General features: G+C 39.7%; 1 protein-coding gene across 1 annotated transcript; it reads right to left on the bottom strand.

The window, feature by feature from the left end:
* Positions 1–712: 712 nt before the first annotated feature.
* Positions 713–21,432, bottom strand: LOC133023251 (zinc finger protein 638-like). Its single transcript, XM_061090234.1, has 25 exons — positions 21,347–21,432; positions 15,357–17,085; positions 13,449–13,510; positions 12,446–12,475; positions 12,060–12,229; positions 11,548–11,628; positions 10,653–10,843; positions 10,124–10,339; positions 9,605–9,703; positions 9,362–9,399; positions 9,219–9,265; positions 8,466–8,497; positions 8,010–8,129; positions 7,716–7,847; positions 7,467–7,508; positions 6,016–6,153; positions 5,693–5,857; positions 5,089–5,523; positions 4,524–4,997; positions 4,151–4,288; positions 3,755–4,028; positions 3,394–3,660; positions 1,361–1,492; positions 1,087–1,208; positions 713–973 (listed from the first exon to the last, which is right to left on the bottom strand). The coding sequence occupies exons 2-25, from the start codon at positions 16,710–16,712 to the stop codon at positions 914–916; spliced, it is 4,821 nt and encodes a 1,606-aa protein (XP_060946217.1). The 5' UTR covers positions 16,713–17,085; positions 21,347–21,432; the 3' UTR covers positions 713–913.
* Between the last annotated feature and the right edge of the window lie 6,074 nt (positions 21,433–27,506).

The raw sequence follows: 27,506 nt of genomic DNA, 5'->3' as shown, positions 1-27,506 counted from the left end.
TAACCTGGAAGTTAAGCACTGACCTAAGAATGGGAATATGACATTTAGAAGTACTGTCTCCAAGATTGTCAGAAAATGTTAATAACTGGGGGCAGCTGTGGCTGAGGGGTAGAGTGGTCGTCCCCCAGTAGGTTGGTGGTTCAATCCTCAGTCTTCCCCATCTTCATGCCAGTGTCCTTGGTCAAGATACTGAACCCCTAAAAGGCCCCTCATAGATATTGATTTTTTACTAAATGTAAGTAAGCTTTGGATAAAAGCGTCTGCTAGATGACATGGAATGGAATGGAATGGTCCCAGCTCAGAGCAGCATATACTGCCACCTTGTGGTAAAGCAGATGTACTGCATACTGTTGTGATAAATCCTGTATTCCAGACAAACCACTTTAATTGGAAACTAACTAATGAAGAGTCCATCAAGCTGCAGTGCGAACTCTGACGGGGTCCTCACTGACTTCATTATCTTTGTTAATCTAAACTCAAATGGACATTTTTTAGTGACACACCCACCAAGTTTGAAGTCGATCAGGTGAGCAGTTATGGAGAAAATCAATGTAGTGATTAACAGATTCCTCCACTTTAGTTGGACATGTTTGTGTATAACATGTCCTGTTAGTGATTGTACCAATTCTAATGCATATAGGTAAAGTTATTTTGTCCCCCATTCTAACAACAGACAATTTCAGACTGAATGTAAATGAGTGACAACACGTGATTAAGTCAAGACATTTTACTGTTCAAACTGGCAACCATCTTCCACTGTACAGTTCTAACCATTTCTTTTAATTGCATAAGAAAAGCAATACATATGTTTTAAAATAGAGACAGGAAATAAGACTAGTCTACACCAATATGAGATTCTGGACCTTTGAGTGAGAAATAAAGAGACAATACAAAAGAAGCGGAATGGCAAAATTCAGTCAGTGGTATCAGCGCCACGGTCAGGTTTGGCAGTCTTCATGTTCTGCAAATATTTCTAGAAGAGAAAGAAAAAGGAAATTTGAATTGAACATACAAATGTTTCTCACATCCATTACATCAAGTATTAAAGAGAGTGCAATGACCTACACACATAACTGTGTTGCTTACCAATAGGTTCTCGTAGTGTTTGGCAGTTTTACAGTGGCTGATTTCAGCCTCTTTTGTTCCGCTGAAGAATCGATTGCAAACCTTACAGAAGAATCCTGTCTTTGGAACCAAGAACTCCATACCTGAGGACACACCCACCCAAACAACATAACAGTGAACTCTATTGGCTGCTTACTTATATTAGATGGTAACATAGGATAAATGTTCATGTAAAAACAACTGATGAACATCAGAGGGAAAACACAGCAGACATTGTGGGAAAAAAGTATCATACCAACTGGATTGCTGGGGTCAAAAGGAGGAAGGGAGCAGTTGGTGCTCATGGGAGATGTTGTCTCGGACTTCTTCACACTTTCCTTCGGATTGTGTGTTTGGTCTTGTGTGAGGTCAGAACTTTCTTGCTTTGCTGTGGAGACAAAGACCTCTTTAAAATCTGGATCAGATTTATGGGACCCGGTTTTCTTCAACTGGTCCATTATTTATTATATATTCTGATTCATTACTAAAAACCAGCAGACCTTATGGCAATGCATCCTGATTCCCAAATAGATGGGGTCAATCCAAACACTGCATATAGCACCATGAATAATAAGTCAAAACATCTGCAGGAGCTTCGTCACTGTTGTACTTTTCTGCTCATTTTACACATCCACATGAAGAGAGAGAGAGATAAGAGCAGAGTTGGGGGGTTGAATAAAAGAATAAATTAAAAAAGCTATGAAGAAAGATTCTATTAATTTCTGAAAAAGCTTGATCATTATGTGGTGATCGGTGTTGGTTTTGTGGAGGTAATTTCAATCAAATCAACGTTTAAACTGTAGCGGGTCAGCCATGTCAGCTGAGAGAGAGAAGAGAGAAAGAGCGATAGAGCGAAGTGAGAGGGTCAGGATGGACTGAATGAATAATAAATATATATAAGTGTCAGTTCATAGGTTCATTTATACATTTGAATGAACAACAATCAACGCAATCAACCACGTCACCAAAGAGCGCTTGGGTTGAATTCGTTTTCAACAAACATGCCTGCCGCTGGAAAGCTGAGATGTGTAGATGCTGCCATTGAGTCTGTTTTAGAAGACATCGACAGCGCATTCATTTTGAAAGAGGAACAGAGGAACGCCATGCAACTCGGCGTGCACGACAAGGTGGATATTATTCGATAAAACTATTGCATGTTCGCTATGTGGCAGGAGGATGCCCTGAACGAGGTTGCCCTGAACGCAGCATAGCGAGGATGTTAGCAGCTGAAGGAAGCAGCCCGGAGCTAGCCTCTGCTGCTCGGCTTCATGTCCGCACACGGACCGTCAGTTCACGGGGAAGGGAACGCGGACAGACCCAGGTCTGGGTGAGAGGTTCTGGGAGTGAGGGCGTGACAACAACCGGACTGAGAGGTCGAGAGCTGTCAAAATGAGCTAGCTCTCAGCGGCTAGCTGCTCTCTCAGCGGGTTTTAGGAGTACAGCAGCGCTTATTTACAAGTGTAACCATTGAACGGATTCCGCTTAACTGCCACAAGAGTTGTTCATCTTGTAATAAAGATCTCAATGAGGAAACACGCCATGTTGTTGGTTTTCTTTTACCGTGGTATCGAAGAAGAGACGACTTCGACAATAAACATTACTCCGCCTAGTGGTCTGGCGGTGAATTGCTTTGCATCAAGCTCAACGCTTGGAAAACCATGAATGACAACGAGTCCTGCGTCACAACTGTGTGAAAATCCGCAGACGCAGTGGCAGAAGCATGCGCCGGCCTTGAGTTAAACATGTCCTCTTCTATGTCCAGACATGACCAACAGCAGTGGGCGGCAACTGGGCAGCAAAACCACCCCAGAACCACTCTCTCCTTAGCAATGTATCTTCAAAGTGAAACCACAATGTTGGTGTTGTTGCTGGAATGCATGAAGATTAATTAATTAAAATAATGACCTCTGAAATATGCAATGTATAAAATAACAGCAGTTCAGTAAAACATTCAAACTTATATATGAACTGCACTCATAAACAGTAATAAAACAAATTGCTTCATTTTATGAAAAACATTGGCCATAAAATCTTCATAGCAGATAAACTAGGTACGATGCACAAAACGTTTTCTAACTTCACTCTGTACCATGGACTGTTTATGAAAAACACACTAACGATAAAAAGTGACAGTATAACGTAGAACAGTATGAGGAGGACTCACTAATGACAAGGGATTGTTCAGAGCCTTTTATGTTTTTGATAATATTAGAAACATCTCTCTGTCTGTCCGTCATGTGTGGAATGAGCACTGCACTTGTGAATAAATAAATCAAATGAAAACTGTACCTGTCTCTGGAGCAGGAGTTCCTGTGTCTTTGTCTTCCTGATTGTGCATCTTCTCCTGTTCTTCTGATTTGTCCAGGGAATCCTCCTTAGCCTGGCTGGGATTAACCCCTCTGTCCTCTTTCTTATCTTCTTCACTCTCTGCCTCTGCTGCAAGGTTGTTTGAGGAGGGATCCACGGGGGCAGCTTCAGGTGGGTTGTCTGGAGGGGAAGGCATTGAAAGATGTTCAACCTCTGGGGCAGAGTCCCGAGTGGCAATAAGTGTTGTTTCTGAAAAAAATAATGACAGATAACAGGATTGAATTACACAAACTGAAACCTGAGGAAAAGATATCTCAACGATTATGTTTCATAAAATGATTACCGGATGTTGATGAGTGTGAGGTACCAGTGTCGGCTGCTTCTGGCTGACATGTTGGCGAAGGTGATTGACTGGGTGAAGAGTCCACTTGTGAAGCTGGTAAGCTGGTGGATGTTTCTGTGGTAAGGACCTCAGCAGGTGTTGAAACAGAACTGTCTGTAGTCTCCGCTGTTAGCTCACTCACAGGTTCACACTCTGATACTTGCTCATTAGACTCCACCGCGATCAAGGTGGCATCCGTCATAGTTGTTTCTGTGACGACTTCCATGGGTGTGTCCTACAAATGGATAAGGACAAATACCACAAAATACTGAGATGATTACACTTGAAATAGTGATTTAACTCAGGAACACCATGTAGAGAAAAGGTTTAATGAGACATAATCCAACAAAAATGTACCTCTGGAGTGTCCTGTTGGACCTCTGTGGTTTCCATGGGAACTGGAGAAGGAGAGTGAGGAAGGTCGGTGACATCTCCGACTTCATCTACCGTCACAAAGTCACTCAAGTTGAACGGGAACTCCTCCTCTTCATCCACCTGACATGACGGGACAAAAAGTTAAATTTGAGGAAAACAATGAAGAGATTTATGCCCTGTCACTGTTCACCACTTAGCCCTACCACTTCGTTTTGCGGGTGGCCATGAAGGGGTAGTGTTGTCCCCACTAATTGCAAAGGGTATTTCATATCTAGGGGTAGGGCCAAGGAGGAGGAATTGGGACAGGGCAATAACTCAAGTTTCAACAGTTTTTAACCAAGCAGCATCTTCTCACCGTTTTCTCTGCCTCTGAGGTGTAGTTTGGTACATTCCTGCGGGAGCCATGTTTATATCCCTCTGACCTGCAAGATGACCTTGACCCTGACAAACCTTCACCATATGCTCTTTTTCTATCTCTCCTCTCCAATTCCCTTCTTCCCTCCTCCCTTTTCTCCCTCTCTTTCCTACCTCTTTCATCCCTCTCCCTCTTAGCTCTGTGCTCCTTCTCCAATGCTCTCCTCTCCTTCTCTTTCCTCTCTTTCTCCTTTCTTGCTTCCCTCTCGGTCTTCTCCTTCTCCTGCATCTGTGTCTCCTCATTTGTGTTGATCTTGGCCTGGTCTTTGGTGTCTTCTCCAGCTTTTTCACCCTGCCCGGTCTCCATTGGCGTTTCCCCGTCCACTCCAGAGGTGGAAGCTGCAACATTGTCGGGATGTCTCATGGCTCTTGTTCGGCACTCAACAAGCAGTGTGTTAACCATTTCTTGAGTAACCTGGTGAAACAGGAGAGTCAAGGCTCATTCTAAACAGGAGAAAAATCTGGCTCAAACAACAACTGAATGACATGTTTGGCAAATAATTTACCTTTGGAAGTTCTGACTGCATGACTGTCTCCCCAGAGGCCACTTTGTCATCAGCACTCATCAGCTTTGTCTCTTCACCAACTGGAGTCTTGTCATTTCCTGCTTCAGATGCATGAACTACTTTCTTCTCCTCTTTTGCCTCCGAGACAGTTTTCCCAGCTGATGTTTCTATTGGGTCAGAATTGGAGGCTGCTTCTGGTTTCGAGTCTGGTGCAGCCAAGGAGTCACAAACAGCACTGGCTAGCTCTTCTTCTTCAATTTTGTCTTTGCTGTCACTTTTTTCCAAAGCCTCTTCTTTGACAACTTTTTCATCTGTACTCATTTTCGTATCCATTTCGGCAGCATCTTTTACCGTCACTTCCAACAGACATTTAGACATCTGCTCTTCATCGGCCGCCACTGCAGATTGGCTGCTCTTGCCATTTGCAGATGAATCCTAAGACAGGACACAAGAAGGTATTGAGCAGTGTTATATTAAAGGCATGCATCAGGGTGTTGAGTTGATGCTGCATAACCAGCAAACCAGTTTTGTTTTTTTTAAAAAGAGAAAAATGGCCCTAATTAGATAATGAACACATTTCTTCAATGATTAAAAAGTATCCTACCTCCGCTGAATCCAAGTAAGCAGTGATGACTTTTGTCTGTGTGCTGGCCTTTGGGTCTGGCTTACGTGAGAAGAACAGTGGATTGTTCTCTATGATGCACGGAAACATGTGGAAGCGTTTGTAAACAGACAAGGCCATCGCTGCTGTTGCCATTTCACAAATGACCTACGCAGAAAGAGGCAGAGCATCAACACCAGGTGAGATTTCTTCTAATTACAATTCGTGTGAGAGATTTGGAGAGGAGACAACAGCTGTGTCTGAGGACATGATTTAACGCAAAAGGGAAAAGCATGTTTGTAACTGCACACACTGAAACTTCTCACCATATTGTTGAGCACTAGAGTCTTGATGACGGTGCCAAAGCGTCGCACAAGTTTCTGGACCTCAGAGGAGCAAGAGGGTGTGTTGGGAACATTACTGATCACCAAGAGGCTGTTCCAGCAAACTGGAACTGGACTTTCCTGCAGGATAAGAAAGACATCATTCTCTTATTAGCCAGTGGTTTACTCCCACATGGTATGTTTAGACATATTTATTACCCTCAGTAAATAATGCCATCAAAGCTCGTTGACTTTCTGCAACATTGTGTCATTCATGTAAAATACTGTTTCGTTTCATTTAATGTGCTTTTCAATCAAGTATATGAAACATTCGACAAACAGTAGATTTTGCCACAGAGGTCAGAGGAAAGGACTGTCCTTACTTATCTAAATGTGAAGAGCAGAGTAGAAGAGAAACTTATTTATCTTGCCTAAAAATAACAAATTGTATAACAAGAAGAAATATATATATATAAGAATACAACTATCTTATCACTGTTCTCTCGTCATTGCTTGTGTGTGGATGGGTGGAATGAATAATCTTGTCTTTTTTGTTTGTTTGTCTGAAGTCTGTTTTCGTAAAGAATAGGATGAAAGTAAATTTTCATGTTTAAAAGAAAGGATAGATTATCAACAAAGTCAATTTTGAGCTCTACTTAAAAGAGATAGTTTACATAAAATGGAAAATTCACTCATTATCTATAAAACACTATGCCGATGGAGGGGTGTGTGAAGTATCCACAAAACTGTAGCACTCCTAGAACTGCTTGAGTTTCAGCAATCAACAAGCTTTCTCTCTGTTGTATGTATTGCAAGTTCCGGTAACATGTAAACATAGGTGTGGCGTGTACGTGTTAACGTGCCTCTAGAGGAGGATAACAGCGGCCACTTATGCTAAGAACAAGTGTCCGTATGTCGGGGCATACGGACACTTGGAGGAAACTACGTTTGAAAAAGCGGTTGCCATTTACTTCAATTCTGTCTGACCACTCAAAGTCCTTTACAGTGAAGTTTGTGAGGAAAATGAATCGTTTAGATTAATTGACTAATCGGTAAAATAGTCGACAGATTAATCTATAGAAAAATAGTCGTTAGTGGCACCCCTAAGTTCCTCTATGAGAATTTGGGGTTTAGTATGTTGAACTGAACCCAGGACATTTCAGCATGCGACCTCTCTACCCCCTGAGCCACAGCCACCCCAAGGAAATAAATGTAATACTGAATAATTCAATTTTTGTTTCACAGTACATTTCAGCTTAATTACAGTAAAGCACCAATTGTAAATTTACACCAAATATACAATTTTGAATCAATAATTTATTATAGATAAAACACTGAATTTTGGTCATCTTTGGTGCGTTTTTTTTTAATAGTTTATTCACTTGAACTGACACTTAAATAAAACAAAAGATGAACTGCACAGAAATCCACAGTGTGAGTGCAGTAATACTCACTAAAGGGTCCACAGACTCCATCATTAGATTGTAGAGAGCCACCTGTGAAAAGACGTTATAGCTCAGAGATCAATGTTCAATGAAAAGGGAAACAAAATACAAATTTTCTATTGAACTAGTGAGTGAAATGCCACAGTGAGGTACAACACAGAACTGAAAATAATTTTCAGATAAATGAGAAAAGAGGAACAGATGAGAAAAGATGATGAATACGGCAACAAAGATTTGGGTTAATGAAGAGAGTGGTACCGGTGTGCTGAGTCCAACACGCTGTTTGACAAGGATGATCTTCAGTTCGGAGTCTCCGATCTTTGCAGGCATGAAGCTGTGGACTTTCACTATCTCCTGAGCAAGCTCCATGTTTGGCACTAACACAAGGGCCTAACATACAACAAGTAGGTTGTTAATGTTGTGCATGTCATTGTAAACAAATGTATTTGGAAATTACCTGAAAATAGCTCCATGGCATGTTTTTATTTGTTATTCAATTACAAAATTAAGTACTCTTTATTTTTGTCCCTTCTGAAGAAACCGTACATCTACCTTTCGGATCTGTGTTGCCAGGATAATGTCAGAGGGAGTCCCAAAGGGCTGAATCAGCTTGATGATGTCACTCTCTGAGCAGCTGTTCTCAGCGAGTCCTGAGATCAACACCACACCTTTCTGTTGGAGACATGTGAGGAAGATGCCTGAATACTGATATTGTTTAACAAGTAATTTAAGCCAATGTAGACATTTAACTCCTAATTTGGTATAGTAGACCACAATGCATTCGTATGCAAAGGTTAGGAGACCTTTGGATACATTTCCTGTTCTATTAATATTTCTCATGAAAAAAGATAAAATCAGACATTCAAACATTTTTTATCTTCAATAGTTAATACACTGTTACCTTTCATTTGTAGAGTTTTTATAGAGTTGAACAGCCTTAACAGTCCTTTCCACAAAGTTTTCATTTATCTGTTACAAGGTGTGTTTATGTATGTGTGGATCATGTACCTCATCTGAAGTCTTCTTGTCAGCCTCATTTCCTGCAGTGTGGAAATAAGATAGGCAGAAGAGGTCGGAGAAAACAGACAGTATGTTTAGTAAAAAGACATCACAAACTTCCCCCTTGCCGTGTTTACTACGGGGCTGGATGATAAAACGAAGATTATTAGTGCAACATAACCTTTCCCTAGATACAAATATAAGTAAAAGTCAATACAACGTTGATAGAACTCATTCAATCCAACTTTTGACAGACAACACACACAATCCTGCAAACAAGTAGTTCTTCCTGCAGATTATGACGCTACACTATGTTTTAACTTCTTTGTTGCAGAAGAAGCCTGTTAATCTACGAACATAAATATGAATTCAGTAGGTTTTTATGAATATCAGTTCTACGTGTGGGTGTTTAGAAAACACCAGAGGAGCAACGTCACTTGTTGACCTGTGCAGAGTAATGCTCCTAAGTGCAGTGGCGCTGATTTGATTTATATTGTGATATATCGACAGATGTGTAAAAAACTATTGTAATACGATTGTTTCCATATTGCCCACTCATAGTTTACACTAATACTTTTACTTTAAAGACATTTTAGGGCGTTAACGTAGTGGAGTTAACGTAATGTACCTCAGCTACAGAAATGGCATATTTAATACGATAAACAAGTATAGTTAAGGTGTAGTCGTTATAAGTTGATATACTGAGCCTGTCTTGACACTGACAGATTTGAATATACCAGTTACAGCATTTTGTTGTCCTACCTGTATCTTCCCCAGCAGTGCCCTTTTCCTGTCCTGTGCCAGATTTGCTGTGAAGTCAGACATAAAGCAGGTTTGAAGATAGCTGGGTGAGTGTGCAGCATATCAAAAAGGTTCAAAAGAAAAAGGTGATAGCTGGGACAAACCTGCTGCTGCTATCAGAAGAGTGCCCTTCTTCGGGTTTCTGAAATAAATGTTTAGTCACAGTGTAAATAAATCAAAATACACATGATCTACAAGTTTAACAGAGGACCTGAAAAATCTGCTTTTAATTGCATTTGACACTCAACTGAAATAAATGTTATTTCAACCTTTTATGGAAGATTTATGTTTTATATGTATGCCCAGGTTGATCAAACTATGTCACATGCATGTTTTGCAAATGGTACCTTGGCTGTTGAAGCAGTGATTTGCTGGTCTCTGATGGAGAGATCTTTGGAGTTAGCCAGTGCCTGGGCATCTTCTGCCTTCACCATGCAAACAGATGCCTGCAACAGAGGAAGACAAAGTGGTGATAATGACATTCTGCAACATAGATCCAAGGAACATTTACAGACCAACATATACACAGCAATTAGTTATGACTCAGGAATGACAGATGAAAACACCAAATGCTAATCCAATTAGGCCACATTTATGGTGAAAATGTAGAGTGTTTTGAAAAAATTGTGGGACCAATAAAAAAACATATACATTTCAGCCTGTGAAGTTTGATACATGACTACTATACAAGAATAATACTTTTAGCTTAACTTTTTTTACTTCTTAGCTCTTAGTGTAATATTCACTATTGCTACATATTATCAGAGAATCAGTTTCAAATTAACTTTAAACGAGAAAAATATAAACTTTTTCCACTATCATCTGCAAAGTGTATCAATTAACATTTTGTGTAATTAAGTAAACACCTTTTGTCCTTCATTCGAATCACTGTCTTCATCAGAGCATGGCATAAGGATCACATTGTTGATCTTGCCAAAGGACCCAAGCAAGTCAGTAACTTCCTGCTCTGAGGCGTCCTTTGGGATGCCTGTCAGATAAACCAGACGCTCTGCAACAGACGAGTATTGAGAGGCTGGGGTAACCATTTTCTTCTTCTTTTTGGGCTGTGGAGGTTTGACGGACTAGAAACCAAAAAAAAAGGTTCTGATTAGTTTTTTGGGGGGGAAATTTGAGTAAACCAAAGACAAACAATTACAAGATTTAACTACATTGATCAAGTACAAACTCTGAAAAAGAAATGTGGTTCTTTGTGAGAAAAAAATGAGCGAGCCAAAGGAACATTTTAAGTGAAACAGGAATAATTCAATACCAATGTCCCTGTAGAATGAATTTATCATCATGCCTGAAATCAACATCTGTAACCTTCACTAGCAACAATACATGGGGCTCTTATACATGGAGTTTTTATACAACTAGAGGGAAAAAAACACTCACTGTGTCAGCGACCTTTGCACTTGCAGTCTTAGGCATCTTAGTTCCAGTCTTGGTCCCACTCTTGACAATTTTGGATTGTGATGGTCCATGTTTGGAGATGTGACCCATCTTAGAGGAGGATGGATGTGGACTGGTGACGTACTTGGTTGATTCATTGTGTGGATGCTTCACACCACTTCTAGAGGAAACCCCTGTACACACGCCATTAATCAAAGGGAGGGGGACAGCATAGCAAAAAGAAAATGTCAAGAAATATGAATCAATGATGCAATTATATTAAGTCAATCAACAAGAAAATTAAAATTAGAGAAACAATTAGATCCCTAAATTCAAAAAGTTTAAGCCAGCTAAGGATTGGTCATTTAAAGCCTCTCAATGTACAACAATATAAAAACTTCTCACTGACCCTGCTTATGTAAGCATATGCAGTTGTGTGACACCAGGGTATGTTGTATACATAAGCAAAAATGTACAGGGGATGATTTACTATATAAACACATGACTCAAGTTCATTTTATATTCTGCCTGAAGAAGTATGTTGCATGTCCTGCAGCTCTATACCCCCCATGTTGGCTCTCAAAGACAAATTGCTAAAAACCTTTATATACTGTGCCCAGGCAGGTTTGAAAAAAAAATACTCAAAGTTCTGTTAAACGCTTTGTTTGAAGAAATTAAAATAAAATGTAAATAAGATAAAAAATCAGCACTATGTCCTAAGAAGCTGATGTAAGAACACACCAGCAGATCCTCTGCAGGATTCACTGTAAGTGAGTAGCGGTGTTGATGTGACAACCACGGATTAAATCGAACGGTCTAAAAAATGCACAATTTTGAGAGGAAGAAGAAAATAAAAATAAATAAATAATAAATAAAAAAAACATTTACACTGACTAACCTGATGATTGCCTCTTCTCAGGGCGATTCACTCTGGAGATTCGATGTGAGCCATAGGGAATGTCCAACCGATTGCCGTGTTCTTAGAAAGGATAGCAAGGGAGAAAGGGTGAGTTTTGATGCAGATATACTTCTGTTCATGGAGCCATTTAATGGCGATGATCTGTTAATAAGACACCTTAAGGAACCATATGCATAAATCTTGTTTTTCTGCATTAATGTATAATGGTTTGTCGAGGCAGGAAAGTTTGGACAACATTTGTACAACCTGTCTTCATCCACTGAAGGTTAAATACTGAGGTACTTTTAAGCAGTAGAAACAGTTTACATGTATGTACCACTCTGTTATTAACTGGTCACAAAGAACATTAAGCAACAACACCACTGTTTAAAAATGATACGAGCTACTGACAAATCAGCTCAGAATACACATTACTTTTGACTGTGCATATTTGAGAAAGTTAATTTGCCACTTTGTCCACGTTAAGTCTTTTTCTCTGGCATACAGTTTACCTGAATAATGGTTGTAGCGGGGGTGATGGAGAGGGGTGTAAAGTTTCCCATGTGGCCGGTTGGGATGAGTGCCCACTCTGTGTTTGTTGAGAGGGCCTGGGCTCGGAGAACTAGAGTGGGATCGAGCCGTGGAATGGGATGGCGATTGGCTGCCATATCGTCCACTCTGACTAGATAACAGACAATGTTCATTGCCAGACAGAAAACGTGCAATTACAGAGGGAAATTGCAACAAAAACAGCTTAAACACCGACAGTTGAGCAAATCAGTGTTTTTTTTTCCTTTTATGTATTCTTATTCAAGACCAGCCAAATAAAACGTGTAATTTCCCACTAGCTTATGGACATCACTAACAAACCATTTAAAAGATCAAGAATCCAACTGACCTTGGTAGATTTGGTTTCCAGTCAGGGTACCTTCAGAGACACATAAGCATTAATTAGCATGTCAAACATCTTCTAAATTTGATAATACAAAAAATAAATAATTACAAATTACAACTGAATGTTTCAAAGCGGTGCTTTTAAAAATCTTGAGAACAGTAAGTCTGATAGTATTTAGTAGGAAATTGTTGTTTTTAGTACCAAGGCCACTCAGAAATAACTCCTCACAGCTCTATCCATCTTAATCCTTTTTTTACAGCCTACACATCAGTTATGTTTGGCTAGCACAACATTTATGACATTTTAACATAATCATCAATACATTCCAATATAAAGTCACAAAGGCTAGTGTTCGCCAAAAAAAAAGTTGATTTCAAGTTGTGTCAGAGAGTCAGTAAATGGCTGCTGTGCAGACAGAAACAAACACATCACTCATGTTTGTCTGTGTCTTCTGGATGAGTACAGAGGCAATAGTTTGCCAACATATTGGTCAGGAGCTTTTAAAACCCAGAGAATAAGATCTTAACAACGAAAAAAAGCATATTTAAGGCATGAGCCAATGGTTTTTATCATTATCAAAATCTGCTTCAATAAACTTTAGATTTTAGATTTTTTGAAAAAATGGAGAATTCTTATCTGATGCCCCTTTTTTCACCAACATGTAACAGGTCTGCTTTGCCCATCTGATTTCAGACAATTTGTATAATTTTGACCAAAGGTTTATTGATTCAGAACCCACTGATTTAAAGCTGTAACCAAAAAGGTAGCAGGTTTTTATAAGTGAGAATGTGAAATTTTACACATTGGAGAGACAAAATGTGCAACACACTGTTCATGAGTGATCCTTGATAAATTTAAAGGAGCTAATGTGATTGTATAGAGATGTGACTAACTCTTGCAGTGTTGTTCACTGTGTGAAAGACAAACTTAAGTTCATGAAATTGGAAATGGTTTAAAATAAAGTGTAGTTGCAAAGCTTCAGCAGCATATTTAAAAAGGGACTCACTTGTTACGCAGGTCTCTACAGGCAGCAGTGTGGTTGACGGTGTTAATATGGTCAACCCAGTCCTGAAGAAAAACGACAAATGGGAGGAAGATGTCAAGGTCAGGAAAACTTAAATGATAGTTAGCAAAGCTAGATTCAGAATCCACATGTATCAGGATACAAGATGACCAAAATGTAAGAAACAAGTTAACTTATGTATTTACAGTAATATTCTGAGACACAAGCTCAAGTCAATATTTGTTGTCTGATATAATATTGTACATGGTGTGAAAACCCTAGACTCAATGTTGGGATCCAATTCTTTGACCCCAAATACACAGCCAATAGTAGAAATACAAGACAATGCTTTGGCATGTTCTTGAAGGTGCACTGTGTCTACCCTACCTTCCCCTATCTTCAGAAGGATTCAGCCTTAAAACATGATACATCACTGGCAGAAACCAAAAAACTAATAAATGCTGTTTGTTTAACTTGCTATGCTCAAAGGCTGAACGATGACATTTCGTTTATAGCACCCATATCCACTCATCAACTAAGCAGATGTCAATAACATGTGAATTTCAGCCTTTACTTCAAAATAATAGAAACAACTTTCCTAAACCTAGAGGTTTAGGGTTAGTAGCCTTATAGAGCCTTAAATAGTAATCTTAACTTAAACCTTCTCACATTCTCATAGGTCATGACATGTAATTGAATTTTGATGGAGAAAATATTTATTCATTGATATAAAAACTGAAATTAATTTAATGAGAAAAAGTAAGAATGAAAGACTAAAGAAATTCCATTTGTCTGATCTTCAAAATATTGCACACTTGGCATGGTGGAGAAATTAAGACAGTCCAACTCTTAGAGTTTTCATACAAACCACTCTAAACCTGAGTTTCCTGTATGTGTAGTCAATCATTAGAGCAATGCATGAGAGCACAAAAAACTCGATGTATTTTCTACAAGGAGTTTGTTTAACAGTTATTAAAGCTAAACTAAGAAAATTATTCCCTGACAATTCCTCTGGTCAGTTTTTCATTGAACTGTCAAAACAAAGGTGATCATTATGGATTACTGTGTATTGTAGACATCATCTCTATCAATTATTAACTCATGTCAAACTCTACAAATGCCCAAAAATATGCTTCTGACTACCAATCTGATGCATTTAGTGAGTAACCTATGTACTTGGAATGGTCATAGCACAGAAAAGAATATCAGTGAGAAAGACAACCGCAGTTTCATTTGATGAAATGAGTGGAGGACCCAGATGTTTAAAAATTGAGAATGTGGGTGAAACTTTTTGTTTTCCAGATATAAATGATTGAACTTTTCCTTTTATGGGAATTTAGATAGATCGGTTAGGTAATATTATGTGGATGCTGGATAAATTCGGGTATTCTTAATTTAATTAATGCAATGGGCAAATAAGCCTTGTGATGTTTTTTTTCAGTGTATAGCTATTCTTCAAATGTTAACTTTTATTTTTTCTATAATTTATGAAATTCACTTATAAGTTGTGTGCAAAACTTTGGTCACACTACTGAGTTAGTATTGAAGTAACCCATTTTGGGCCATTTGTTAAGCATGAGCGCGAAAATATTCTGCTTTGTTATTGTGTGGCAGCCAAAAGCCACCAAATATTAGCATAAAAAAATCAACTAAGTAGATACCAAGTATAAGGGTGTCCAGATTTTTGCACATGCCACAAAGCTTTTTCCCCCAAATGTTTTCATTTTTTTAATGAAAGTTCATATAGAGAAACTTTACTACCATATTGCAATGCAAGTAATTCAGTAAGATGAGCATGAATGTCACTGATTTTGAGAACTGGTGAAGAAAGATTACCGAATAATATTTAACATTTGAAGGTATTTCGCTCCAAACTCTTGGGATATTACTAGCGGGCATGTGGACACTCACCTTTTCCTGATCTGACTGTGTGTGGCACAGAGAGCAGGTGTGGGGATACACCTTTGGACACACGGCCAAGAAATCACTTATCATGGTGGGGGTAGGTAACTTCTTGCTGCTGAGTGGTTTTGAGCCAGATGAAGAGGAGAGAGATCGTCTTGAAGAATCCTCACTCCTTGTTTCAGATGAAGGCCTTGGTTTGGGTCGATCATGCCTGTAGTCTCGATCTAGATTACGAGATTTGGAGGGGGGAGGGAGTTCTCTCCCAGGTGACCGATTTCTCTTGTGATGGTCACTACTTGCTCTGCGATAGTCCCGGTCTCCATGCTTGCTTGTTTCAGGGTTTTCCAAATGAACCTGACGCCTTTCAGGTTTATCTGCTTTGGGATCTGATGTGGATGATGGGTACATTTTAACTGTCCTTTCATTGGAGAGTGGCTCCCTTTTGAAAGTTTCTCTGGCATTTGTCTCCTCCTTTGCCCTACTGGAATGACCATAGTCAATGACTTTACCTGCTGTCTGTGTGACAGTAAGCAGGCTAGGTACTTCTGGTGAGCGTGAACGAGCTACTTCTGAAGAGTGAGCAGGTGGCAGTTGCATATCATGGATACTGCGTGAAAACGAGGATGGGGAGTTAGAAGCCACAGTTTTCTGCTTGCCTGACTTGTTGATTTGGATGTCACGTAGTATGAATGGTAAAGTGTCTGGGGTTAGCTGATCATCAGGATAGTGACTCAGCACTTCTAAGTCCTCATTTGAAAGTCCGAAACTGGCCAAGATGCTTCCTGCACTCTCTGGTGTGTACATACTCTGACCGTCCCCCGCACCACCACTTCTGCCACCATGAGGATGTCGGCTTTGGGGTGACGGTGAGTCACTTACAGCAGCAGTCCAGCCTGGTATGCTTGTTCCAGCCTGGTTTATCTCCGGCTGCTGTTGAGGTCCCTGTCGATGTGACTGCCGGTTAGAACTACATGGAGTAGCGGCAAACAGTTTGGTTGGAGGTTGGTAACTTGACCAGTCTATGTCTTGCTGGTGACCTGGCTGACTATCAGAGGTGAGTGTTGTTGAGCCATAGGTTCCATGTTGACTGATCCCAGAAACCGAGGCTTGGTTCTGGTGTTGGTTTGGTGTGTTCATGCGGTCAATGAGGCGGTGGTCCATGTCCCTGGCACCCCGGATAGCCAGGGCAGACTCTAGCTCTTCAGGGAGCTGGGTAGGACGAGGAAATTGGAAACCCATCACCTGTGTCAGCATATCAGAGGGAGTATGACTCTGATGTTGATTTGGATGTGGCTGATGATGAGGTCGGGGTCCATTTGAGAAGGGCTGGGGCCCCTGTTGCTGGGAGTGGTGGTGGTACATGGCAGCAGGAAGACACAGTTGTGTGGTTTTGTAGGTTTTGCTTTTAGTGTCCAAGTTAAACCCAATAGCTGACACCTCTTGTCTATTGAGCAGACTCAGGAGGGCCAGTTGACGAGGTAATGCTGCTGCAAGCCTGTTGTTGTGACACTGGATGCCAACAGTTATGGTTGCAAGAGAGGCAAGCTGTTGGAGAGCAAACTGGGCCTGAGTTTCAATCTGAGCCAAATGGAGAGCTGTTACTGCAGCAGCACCAGCTACAGGTCCAAGTATGAAATTGTTCCGTCTGATGCTGTTGGCAATGGAGAGTGCTGCTCTGGGTTCCAATCGCCGGGTAGCAGCAAGGTGCAAATAACTGTCTGTGTGCACAGCGAGACTGTGAGGTGGAAAGCAGAAATATACTATTACAGATGAGCAAGCTTTAGTTTCTCATTTAAAAAATTTCTTTCAGGTGAAGTCCTTTTTCCCAATATCTTTTGAGCAACGAGCTGGCTCATTCCTCGTTTCTTGTGTGGCGTCTTCCCTTAAAATGTGTCGAAGCATAAAGAAATGGGGTCAGCTTCCAGATCTCTTTCCTGCCGATATGTGTGCCCATAAAGCTTTACTTTCAGGGTGGAGAATCAACATTGCACAAAGCACAAGTAACATTGCAAAAACACTGAATCAATGAAAAGTATTAAAAACCCAAGCAGAAAAAATAGATTAATATTATGAGGCTGCCTTAACATCGAGGCATGATAGAAAGGCATCTAGGCATGATAGAAAATAAAATTATTTAGTTGTGCTTCCAAAAACTACACTTACTCACCTTAGAGACGGGAGATATGGACCAAAAATCGTATCTTTCTAGGTTGGAGGATAAAGGGGAATATATATCGATATAACTATATCTATAATATATCAAGTTTTTCGACTAAGTAGGCTAAAGTCAAAAGCCACATGACAATTCATTTTATAAAACAAACTATTAGGTCTTTCTTTGAAAATGCTCCCTTATTTGTTTTCAACAAAAAAGTAAACTGATCAAGCGGGAGTACAATTAAAGGTTTTCCAGAGCTGTTCCAACAATAAAAATAAAACAGACCCCATCAGATTTCATGCCGCCTCCACCTCCCGACAAAAACCTAGAGCAGTGGAAACCGCTTATAGTGATCACGTTTGTCCCAGGCCAAATTTATCACTATAAGTGTTTGTTTACTAAAAATAATTGCGTAGCTTCTGTAGGATAGTCCCAGAACTTGAGGGATAGGTAACAGTGCCACAAACACACAGACTCCACAGCTCACTTCTCTCTCACTGACACACACTCCCACACACAAACAGTATCATCAGTATTGGGTAAAAACAACAGAGGTGTGAACTTAGTTTTTATGGAGAGCCGGAGGAGATGGCGGGGCACACTTGGTTTGGCTCGATTCGGTTGGCAGTGCACAGCACAAATGATTCACACACACAGAGAGGAGCAGTAGATTACTGCCAGATCTCGTAAAAACTGTTACTCCTGCCATTTAAAAAATTTAAATAAAATAAATTCATGGTCCAAACATGTATGAAAAGACCCAAAATTCAAACTGTAAGTAGACTACTTGACCCCTAGAACTAAGTTATAATTAAAGCCCCTGCCTAATTTTCGGCCAGCAAAACCCCTGAATATGCTTTCCTGCAACCGTCACCAGCAAAAAAGCACTAACCATCATTTGGCATCAGTATCCACCCTCTCTTATTTTCAATATCCTGCACTTAAACCCAAATTGGGCTGAGTGGAGGGTAGTGTTGCACTGTATACAGATACTAGAAAGGTATCAGGCTACTCAACCGTTAAAAAATCTTACAATACCTAATTTTATTGGTATCTGTACTTTATGAATGAAGACCAGGCCGACCGGCTGCCGCGCCTTGGAACAGCTGCGTGTTGCAGTTCTCAGTTGTTCACACTGGCTGCAGTGTCCTGTGTACTTAAATAAATACCAGTTCTATACAGTATGAAGCAGTGCATCTTCCACTCCTGCAAATAATTCACAACAAAACATATTCGACAGATAACAGATAACATTGAAACTGTGCTGAAAGACTATTTTCTTTGAATATTCGGCTAAGAGCTGCATGTGGAACGCAGAAGAAAGTCGGCAAGAAGAGTACCACTGAACAGTGGCTGCTCCCTGCCTTTCTGTTGCCGATGTGCTCCTGAAATTGCTTTCAAAACAAAGATTTTGGTTTTCTGACAACACTAGAACAGACATATGCTGGTCCTCTTCTATCACTCTTTTGTGGAGAGTATCCTAGCCTTCTGCTTCACTCCCTGGTCATTTTCATTGTCTGTGAATAATGTGAATAAATTGCATAAAATATTGATTTTGTCCAGTAAGATTGCTAGACACCAGCAAGACTGTACGACAATAATCTGTGAGTCTTGTGTGGTTAAGAAAGGGCAAGCCATAACTAAAGCAGGACCCGGAGATCATTTGTGTCTGAAAAATATTGCACTCTTGAACAAACTGTGAAAGAAAAAATTACAAAATCTCAGTGTGTCAGGGTGACTAATATGTAGATTACTACGGATGCAGGAAATTACATTTCACAAAAAAATTTAAAAGAAAGTAAAGGAAAAGAAAAGAAAGCTACCTGTCTGGCATAGAAACATATGTACGACAAACAAGTTTGGTTAAAAAAACCTCTAACTGTACTTAGAAAGCATTCTACAATGACTAAATAGAGCTATAGCATCCAAGTGCACTCTCTGAGACACGTGCATATTGATGCTCTGTACAGTCACACAGGAAGATTCAGAGCACAGCAGATAGACCTCCAGTCACTAGCTGTACAATGAAGGTTTAAATGCCCAATATTATCTCAATCAACCAATAACAAGGGACAAGGTTTGGCAACATAGAATCATGGGAGTTTCTTTTTTCACCACGAGCAGCAAGTCAGTCACCCTTTACTGATTAGGATTCCTTCAGTGTTGACTGTTGCTAGAGGTTACCAGTCCTCTGCAGAGAGAGCTGAAGTGACATGTTCTGACCGCTACACTACACATTTTATATTTGTCAGTCTTCCATATACATCCACTTATCTGTGACCACCACAACAATATTGAAAACATATTTTTTTCAACGATACTTTATTCACGGTAAAGCCGCTCGAGCACATTGATTAGCTCGGCTTCTCCCCCTTTTTCTCAGGGCCCCTGCCACAGCCCACAATGGAACCCTAAGAACCATCTGTGGAGAGACCTTAATATGTAAGCTCACAGACACTCTCTGTGAACTTCCATCAATATGACAGCACCAGAAGGACTGTGATAAACTTTCAAAAATCTAAGGGGAGGGTCAGAATCTAAGAGAATCTCAAAGGCTACATCCACATTAGAGTTTTAGAGCAACTAAAACAGAGAAGTTCGAAAAACGCTGGTGGCCCGTATTTAGTTTGAAAACTGCTGGGCCATGCTTTAGTATAAACGGGCAGAAATGGATGACTGAGACACTCACAAAGGCCTGCTGAATGGGTCTTCTCTGTCTTAACGCAACTCCCGCTTATTTGTCACACTCCTGACACATGACCATCTCACTGAAGAAAACTACCAGCATGAGCCTCAGCTGCTAGTGCAGAACGCAATATGGAGGCTGACCAGTGGCAGGTACTGTATGATCACCCTCTAGCTTGTGTTGGTGCCAGAACCCAAGTCCAGTGAGTTTCATTCTCAGCACTGACGGCTTTTGCTACGCAAATTTTTCTGCAGAAGTTCAAATATTTCAAATCTAACAATAGTTGCAAATTATGCAATTTACGCAAATTTCTTGACAGCAACTGTTGATGGTGCAAGAAAAATATTTTGGTTTTCATAATTTCTGGATCTGTTTCATGTTTCTTTTAACAATCAATTGTGCTTTCATTTTCGTACACACTTCACCATACTCTTGCATGGAGCTATTGTAACAAACACAATTTCCTCCTGGATCAATGATTCTGAATCTGATTTGTTAACTGTCTGCATTCAGGAGAGATTGCCTTGACGTTCTTCTGTGTGTTTTGTCCTTAGATCCGCCATAATCACATGGTACTGGGTGTAACTCCTTTTTGCATTAAATTACGGACGCACATGTGCATGCAGTGGTCAACATATCAGTGTCTGTGAGGAACGTGGAGAATGAGGTGGGCTGTCATCTCAGAAATGGAGATGCTGTCAGCACTGATACACAGAGACATTACAGCAGACACGGAGGCTGTAGTGAGGAAACCCTGCCTGTCACTCTGCATCGCTCCTGCAGGTTCACAGTCATCAGGGAGTTACACTTTCAGTCAGCTCCATGAACTACATGCACTGTGCTGATGGCTGCAGGACGGGCCCAGCATGGAGCATGCAGTAGTGATTTGGACCGGGTCCGCACTGGGTCTGAACCTTCATGTCTGCTACAACACAAGCCACAAAGCCAACTTCGTCATAGAGGACATTTTGTTCGGACAAAACGTAAACCGGGAAACAAGGGGCCTGCCTGCGTTCACCATCACACATCAGCCATTTTGGGTGTTTTCATTGCCTAGCTAGCGTTAGCTGTGCAGAGGAGAGGGTGTCTACTGCTTCGTCACATTCATTTAATACTTGTACAATTTCCACGCTCCACACATTCAATAAATACCTTTCACTGTGGGATGATGCGGATCTTTGTTGATAACGGAACGTCTTTTGTAACCCGTGGTCTTCAGGACCAAGGAGGAGCGTCAGCCGCCGAGACCGCGGTAAAGAGCCAGACTTCCCCCGTCAGCAACATACACTTCCGTCTGATGTCTTTCAGAATAAAACTGTCCTCTCCCTGAACCTGACAAGCAGCTAGTAAACATAGAAAGTTATGATCCAATATACCCCCAAAGGGTGAGTCATGTTCATTATATTGAATTAATACTAGTGTAGTGTCCGTTCTGAACCTGCCTGTTTGAAATGGGCTGTGTTAATGCTTGATAGTTACTTCAGAAGTATTATTTCTCATTCATGAGTACTTCTCGAACAGTTCTACAATAGTCACTTTTTATTGTTTGTGTGCTGGATGTTATGTGCAGAGTTTTTTGATAAAAATTTGGTGCAGAGTGAAGTTAGAAAACTTTGTGTTCATCCTACCTGGTTTATCTGCTAACAAGATTTATAATAATTTCATAATTTTAACCTGCATTTGCTTTATAACTATTCACGTGTGTTGTTTATATTCAAGTTTGAATGAACTGCTGATATTTTTTCATGCATTACAGTACATTAATGACATTACATATCGACTATTTTAGAGGGCTGTTCAATTAACAAAACAATCTTCAGACCCACAACCTTTATAAATAAAAGCTCTGTAATTTAGCTCCATAAAAACCATTGCAACAACAAATCCAAAGCTGTGCCAGGATGAAGTGATAGTGAGAAAGTTGTTGCCAAAATGTCATGAGTCTATCCATCTGTGTCTCTGTCTGATGTGGTGAAATAAAGAAAATCTAAATATTTAAATACTCTGGCAACAATTTGACCCAGTTACAGACTACTATTTAACCGAGGACGGAAGACATGTTCAACAGAAGACATGTTCAACACACACACACACACACACACACAGAAAAAAGACACACTACTCCGCTACCACTGACTGCTACAGAGCGCTGGATGCCTGTTTATAAAAAATTCCCAAAATGGCTCCATCTCTGCAATGCACTTACTCGGGCAATTTACAATAAACATGCCAAGTATGATGTCCATAGGTTTAGTGGTTCGCAAGATAAACATTACACATACAGACAAACATTAGTGGAATCAATAGGTATGGATGTCACCAAAAGCAAGGGAAAAGGCCTTATTTTATTCTCAGTTTGGGTCTCTCATGCACTAAGGGTTTTTTGTGTTTTGTGCTTTGTTACTGTATGACTGTACTGGTTAGGGGAGGAACTAATGTTTGGTCCTTAAGAAGCTGTTGATTAAAAAAAACAATTTTAGTATTTCCTAGAATGATTTAAAAATTAAAAAAAAGTTGTAAGGCAGCATTTAGACTATCACTGATTCAATGCTGTAGTCTCACCACACACACACACACACACACACACACACACACACACACATACCTGCTCAAGCAATCCCACAGTATTCATCTCCCCTTTCAACTGGTGAGATGGAGAAGGCGAGAGACACATTTATCATCGTCATACACTGAGCTCCATCAGCTCTTCTTCGTCTTCTTAATAACTTCATCAGTACCCCCCTCACCCAGATCTAATGCTGTTAACATGGTCATTTGTTGAGCCAAGGGAAGGGACATTTGTCAATGGACTGGCTCCAGATGAGCTGAGAAAACTTGCTGAGTGATTGGAATGGAGAATGGACAGTGGGAACATACAAGCAGGAGAGAGAATGTAATGAAGAAGCACAAGCATGTCCATGTGACAAAAATTATACATGCACTCCAGTAAGTAATATCTGTGGTCCATGCATAGTTGGTTCAGGTCATACTAAAAAGGCAGCTGCAAGGTTGGTGCCATGGAGGTGTTTGAACTGAACAGAGCACTATAAATCTGCCATTTTGGTAAGATCCTGCCCGTTAAGATGGCAGATTTAATCAAATAGTCAGTTGATCTTACTTGATGAGATTCCTTTGCCAAAAATGATCCAAAGTTATTGCTCATTATCAGAGCTCTTTAAGGTCAATTTATGAATCTTTATATAGCTATATATTTTGAAAGTATTCCGTATACATAATGAAGGCAATATAATTAAGCTATGAACAGAGAATTAGAGGTTTCATGTTAGCACAAAATGTAGAAATGACCTGGTAATGCTCTGGAGCTTATTTCTGAATTATTCCTTGTCATAATAATAATAATAATAATAATAGTAATACATTTTAACATACACAAAAAACAATTTAAATAAGTTAATACAAGACAATGGACAAAATTAAGCAATAAAACATACAAATGTCTGGTTAAGAGCAATATAATTAGTCAGCCCTCCTCAAACACTTATATAGTGCAATAAAATGTCACTTTTTATGTGTATGTTGTTTGCAACAATTGTATATTGTCAATGTTTTTCATAAGATGAAACTGAGTTGCTTTATTGCTGTACACTTGCGTGGTTTGAATATAGGTTTGAATGATTTACTGAACTGCTGTTATATTTTCACACATTGCATGTCAGCTATTTCAGACGTCTGTTAAGCAATCAACAAAATCTTCACACCCAAGTTAACAATAACCATTAGCATCGCAAGACAATGAACGTTGTAAGGGGAGAAGGGTTTAGATGAGTCACTTTTTACATTGGGTGATTTTACCGCAAAAGTGTATTTGTTTCAAACAATAGTTAGTTACTATATACCACATCTTGTTGTGTACCCATGGAAATTAAGACAACGGTGGGGGTAAAAGGATCATGGCAATGGGGTAAATTGAACCCTCTAAGGGGGCAAATAGTCCCACCATTAAATACTGATATAAACATGACAAAAAATCAAACATTTTTTGGATAATTTTCTACTTGGTTTACTACCATGGCAGAAGTACTTCTGCGTAAAGTAAAACCATATATTTGTTTACTTAAACATTTTACTTAAACATTTTAGGGAAGGATTAAACTGTGATCTTTGTGTGTTAGCTACAGAAAGAATGTATGTGTACCATAGACTGTATATGTACTTTTGTGTAAGAACAGCATGTTTGTGTGACATTAACATTGTAACACTTGTAACAGTGATCAAACATCAACATGAACTTGTAACAGTGGAACAGTGAAACAGAAAAAGTTTGTGTATGTATTTCTATGTATGTGTGTTAGCACAAGTGTATGTGTGTGTATGAGTGCAGTGAACAATGACTGACCATCTGGATCATTTTACCCCCACATCACTGGCTCGTTTTACCCCACAACCACCCTTTTGACCAAACAGTTTCGCACAGAAGCTCAGATCAATAGTTATGCTAAGTTCATTACCTTGTTTTGTAGCTTAGACATTGAAACTTTAGTAACATGATGAATGCACTTTGAATGAAAAAAACAATATTTTTATTTGCTCTGGTTTGCTTACCACTCTCTCCATGAGCGTCAGTCAAAGATGGAATGAGGAATGTCGACTTCACCTGATTTGTGGTCACATGATAAATTTTTTCTACGGTTACCTAGATACAGGGGGTGGCTCATCTTACCCACTGGCTTGACTAACCCCATTCTCCCTACTATTACTTTGTAGACAAATTGCTGAAGAGGAATTCATTATATGAATGTTGAAGACATGACAGGGATACCAGCACCTGCTAGTCGCAGACCGCTGCTTAGGTTATTAGAGGACGGACAAGAAGTTCAACTCAGTCCGTAGACTGTAGGCTCACTGGCCCACCCCCACTAGCTGCAATGCGGTGTTGGCCTGTTCCCATCAAATTCAACGCCGCACTTCCTCGGACCCTTATCAATACAGATGCCCAGTTTGAGGCTGAAAAGATGTTATGGTTTGCGTACACAACAGACATACAAACATTTGATCTTCGATAGATGCTGTGTCTCTCACAAACACACCAGCTTCTGATTATATTCACTACCTTTAAAGTTGTTCACAACACACTACCATAGACATAAATGTTAATAAATTGTTAGAGATAAATGAGCACAAACACACAGACACACACACAGCGTACTTATGGGGATACGAGCATCCTGTCATTACTATGATAATCCAATGAGGCTGAAGAGAAAACAAGGGGACAGAATGAGTTGGAGGAGCTCAGAGTTTCCTTTATCATACATTTTTTGCTTGTTGTGGGACATGTTAGGTTGTTGTTTATATTAGGGCCAGGGGATGCTTATGGAAAAACCTGTACAGATGGAAAGAATAGGAAAAAGCGACTGGGGCAAGCTGAAAGGTAGAGGGAAAAAGAGAAAACTTTCTTCTCAGATAAGTTTCTTCCCAGATACGAATAATCAATTCTGTTGAATCTAATCAGAATCTCTCTCTCTCTCTGATCAGCTTTCTGACAAAAGTAACACCACCAGACCATGTGGAATTCTATTTTTGTGAACTGACCAATAAAAAAATCTTGAGTGTACTGACAATGGCTAGATTTTAAAAAACGAAATACAGTTTCAAACAATCAAATGAAAATTGCCAGCAAATACCAAAAAGTCTTGTCCTGGTTTGATTCCACTTTGTGCAACTCGGTGCACATAGACTTTACAATGAGAAGATGTCAGGCACATGAAAATAGCTTTTCTAGGCTTGAACAATACATGATAATAAAGAGCTATTATTATTAATAGTAATAACTAACTTGTTTACAGTTGGAGATGTCCTGTTTTGTCTCTGAGGTGTTTGAGAATTTTTTTGTTTTGTTTCTTGCAGCAGTGTAACTGGTCATTGGGGCAAATAGGCAAAAGGGCTGAATAGCCACAGTATGTCCAAAGATGTTACTGTTATTCATCCATGGTGACTGACCCCTGAGTTTATGGAGAGCTGGGATTTCCAAAATAGAGGAGGCTATCAAATTAGCTGTGTAGCAGCATCCACTTTTATATGTCCTATCCTCCATAAAAGTCACATATTCTGTAATAAATTGCACACTCATCTGTCATTGTAGGAGTAATACTGGTTTATTTATCTCATGCGTAGAACATGGCACGACTTCATCTTTGAATGCTCAACTATTTATGTCCCAGACCGCTTACGCATCCTAGTAGTTGTAGCATAGAATATACCACAAGTGATCAGTTTGTTTGTTTGTCCATCCATCTGTAATAATTTTACCTCTGGAACCTGAAATTTTAAAAGTTTTAATGAAATTTCATTTCAATATAGCATTCCCGAGCTGAAACCCTAACACCACAATTAAATACCGAGGCCTAACGTCATTCCATAACCATGAGGACCTCAATTCTTGTTTCCACGATGGGTTAATGTGGATTCAGGTTTAAATTGCAGTGGGAAGTAGACAATTACAATTGGGTACTGTAATCTGTAATCTGAGTAATATAATACTCAAACACGTTTTGTGTTGGATGTAATTTCTTAATGTATAAAATGTAGTGAAGCTTGTCAGTCTTTTATCTTTTGTATTTACTGTAAAATATTCCTTAGTGGACTCCAGACTAATATCACTGACATGATCATGATCAGGAGCAGCCTCATGCTGTTGATTAGCTCTCATGTTCCCACTCAACTTGATACTTGTTTCTACTTCCAGACCACATTCCTGTGTCGAGTCAAATGAATTGCTTGATTAGATCATGTAGATCGAGTGTTGGATAGTGGATCAACATAAACTCAGGAAAGGCTGATTATAGTCAGTCATCCATTTCTCTGAAGCAGGAGAAGCAGGACACATAGTCCATGAGCTAGTGTGGTTCATTACATAATAATGGTCTCAAAATATCCTCAAGTCAAAACTTTCAACAATTTATGTGAGATACCTCTCACATAGTCTTTCACCAGTAATGTGATTACTTAGAAGCCATTTATGAAAGAAACAGCTTTCTGTAATTGTAAGAGTTTCTACTTCTGGGCCTGCCATATTCTGATAAACCGATGCACTCAGTTCCTTAAACAGTATTCAATCACTGGCCCAAAACCTCTCCAGTGTCATATACATGGCAATAATTTATGTCACGTAATGTCTGACTATGCCTTGCCTCAGTAATGAGAACTCACTTAAATATAACTGTGAGTAATTAATCAGTCAGAGGCGAGTGTTAAGTTCAAGGATACTCGTAACTTTACAGCAGTGAACTTGACTAACCCCCAATTTGCCTTGTGACCACTCTAACTATAGATATAAAGTGAAAAAGGAGTG

The sequence above is a fragment of the Limanda limanda genome, chromosome 2, assembly GCF_963576545.1.
Source record: "Limanda limanda chromosome 2, fLimLim1.1, whole genome shotgun sequence".
Classification (NCBI taxonomy): Eukaryota; Metazoa; Chordata; class Actinopteri; order Pleuronectiformes; family Pleuronectidae; genus Limanda; species Limanda limanda.
Note: the sequence above shows the minus strand (reverse complement) of the source record. Positions and strands in the feature narration are given on the sequence as shown.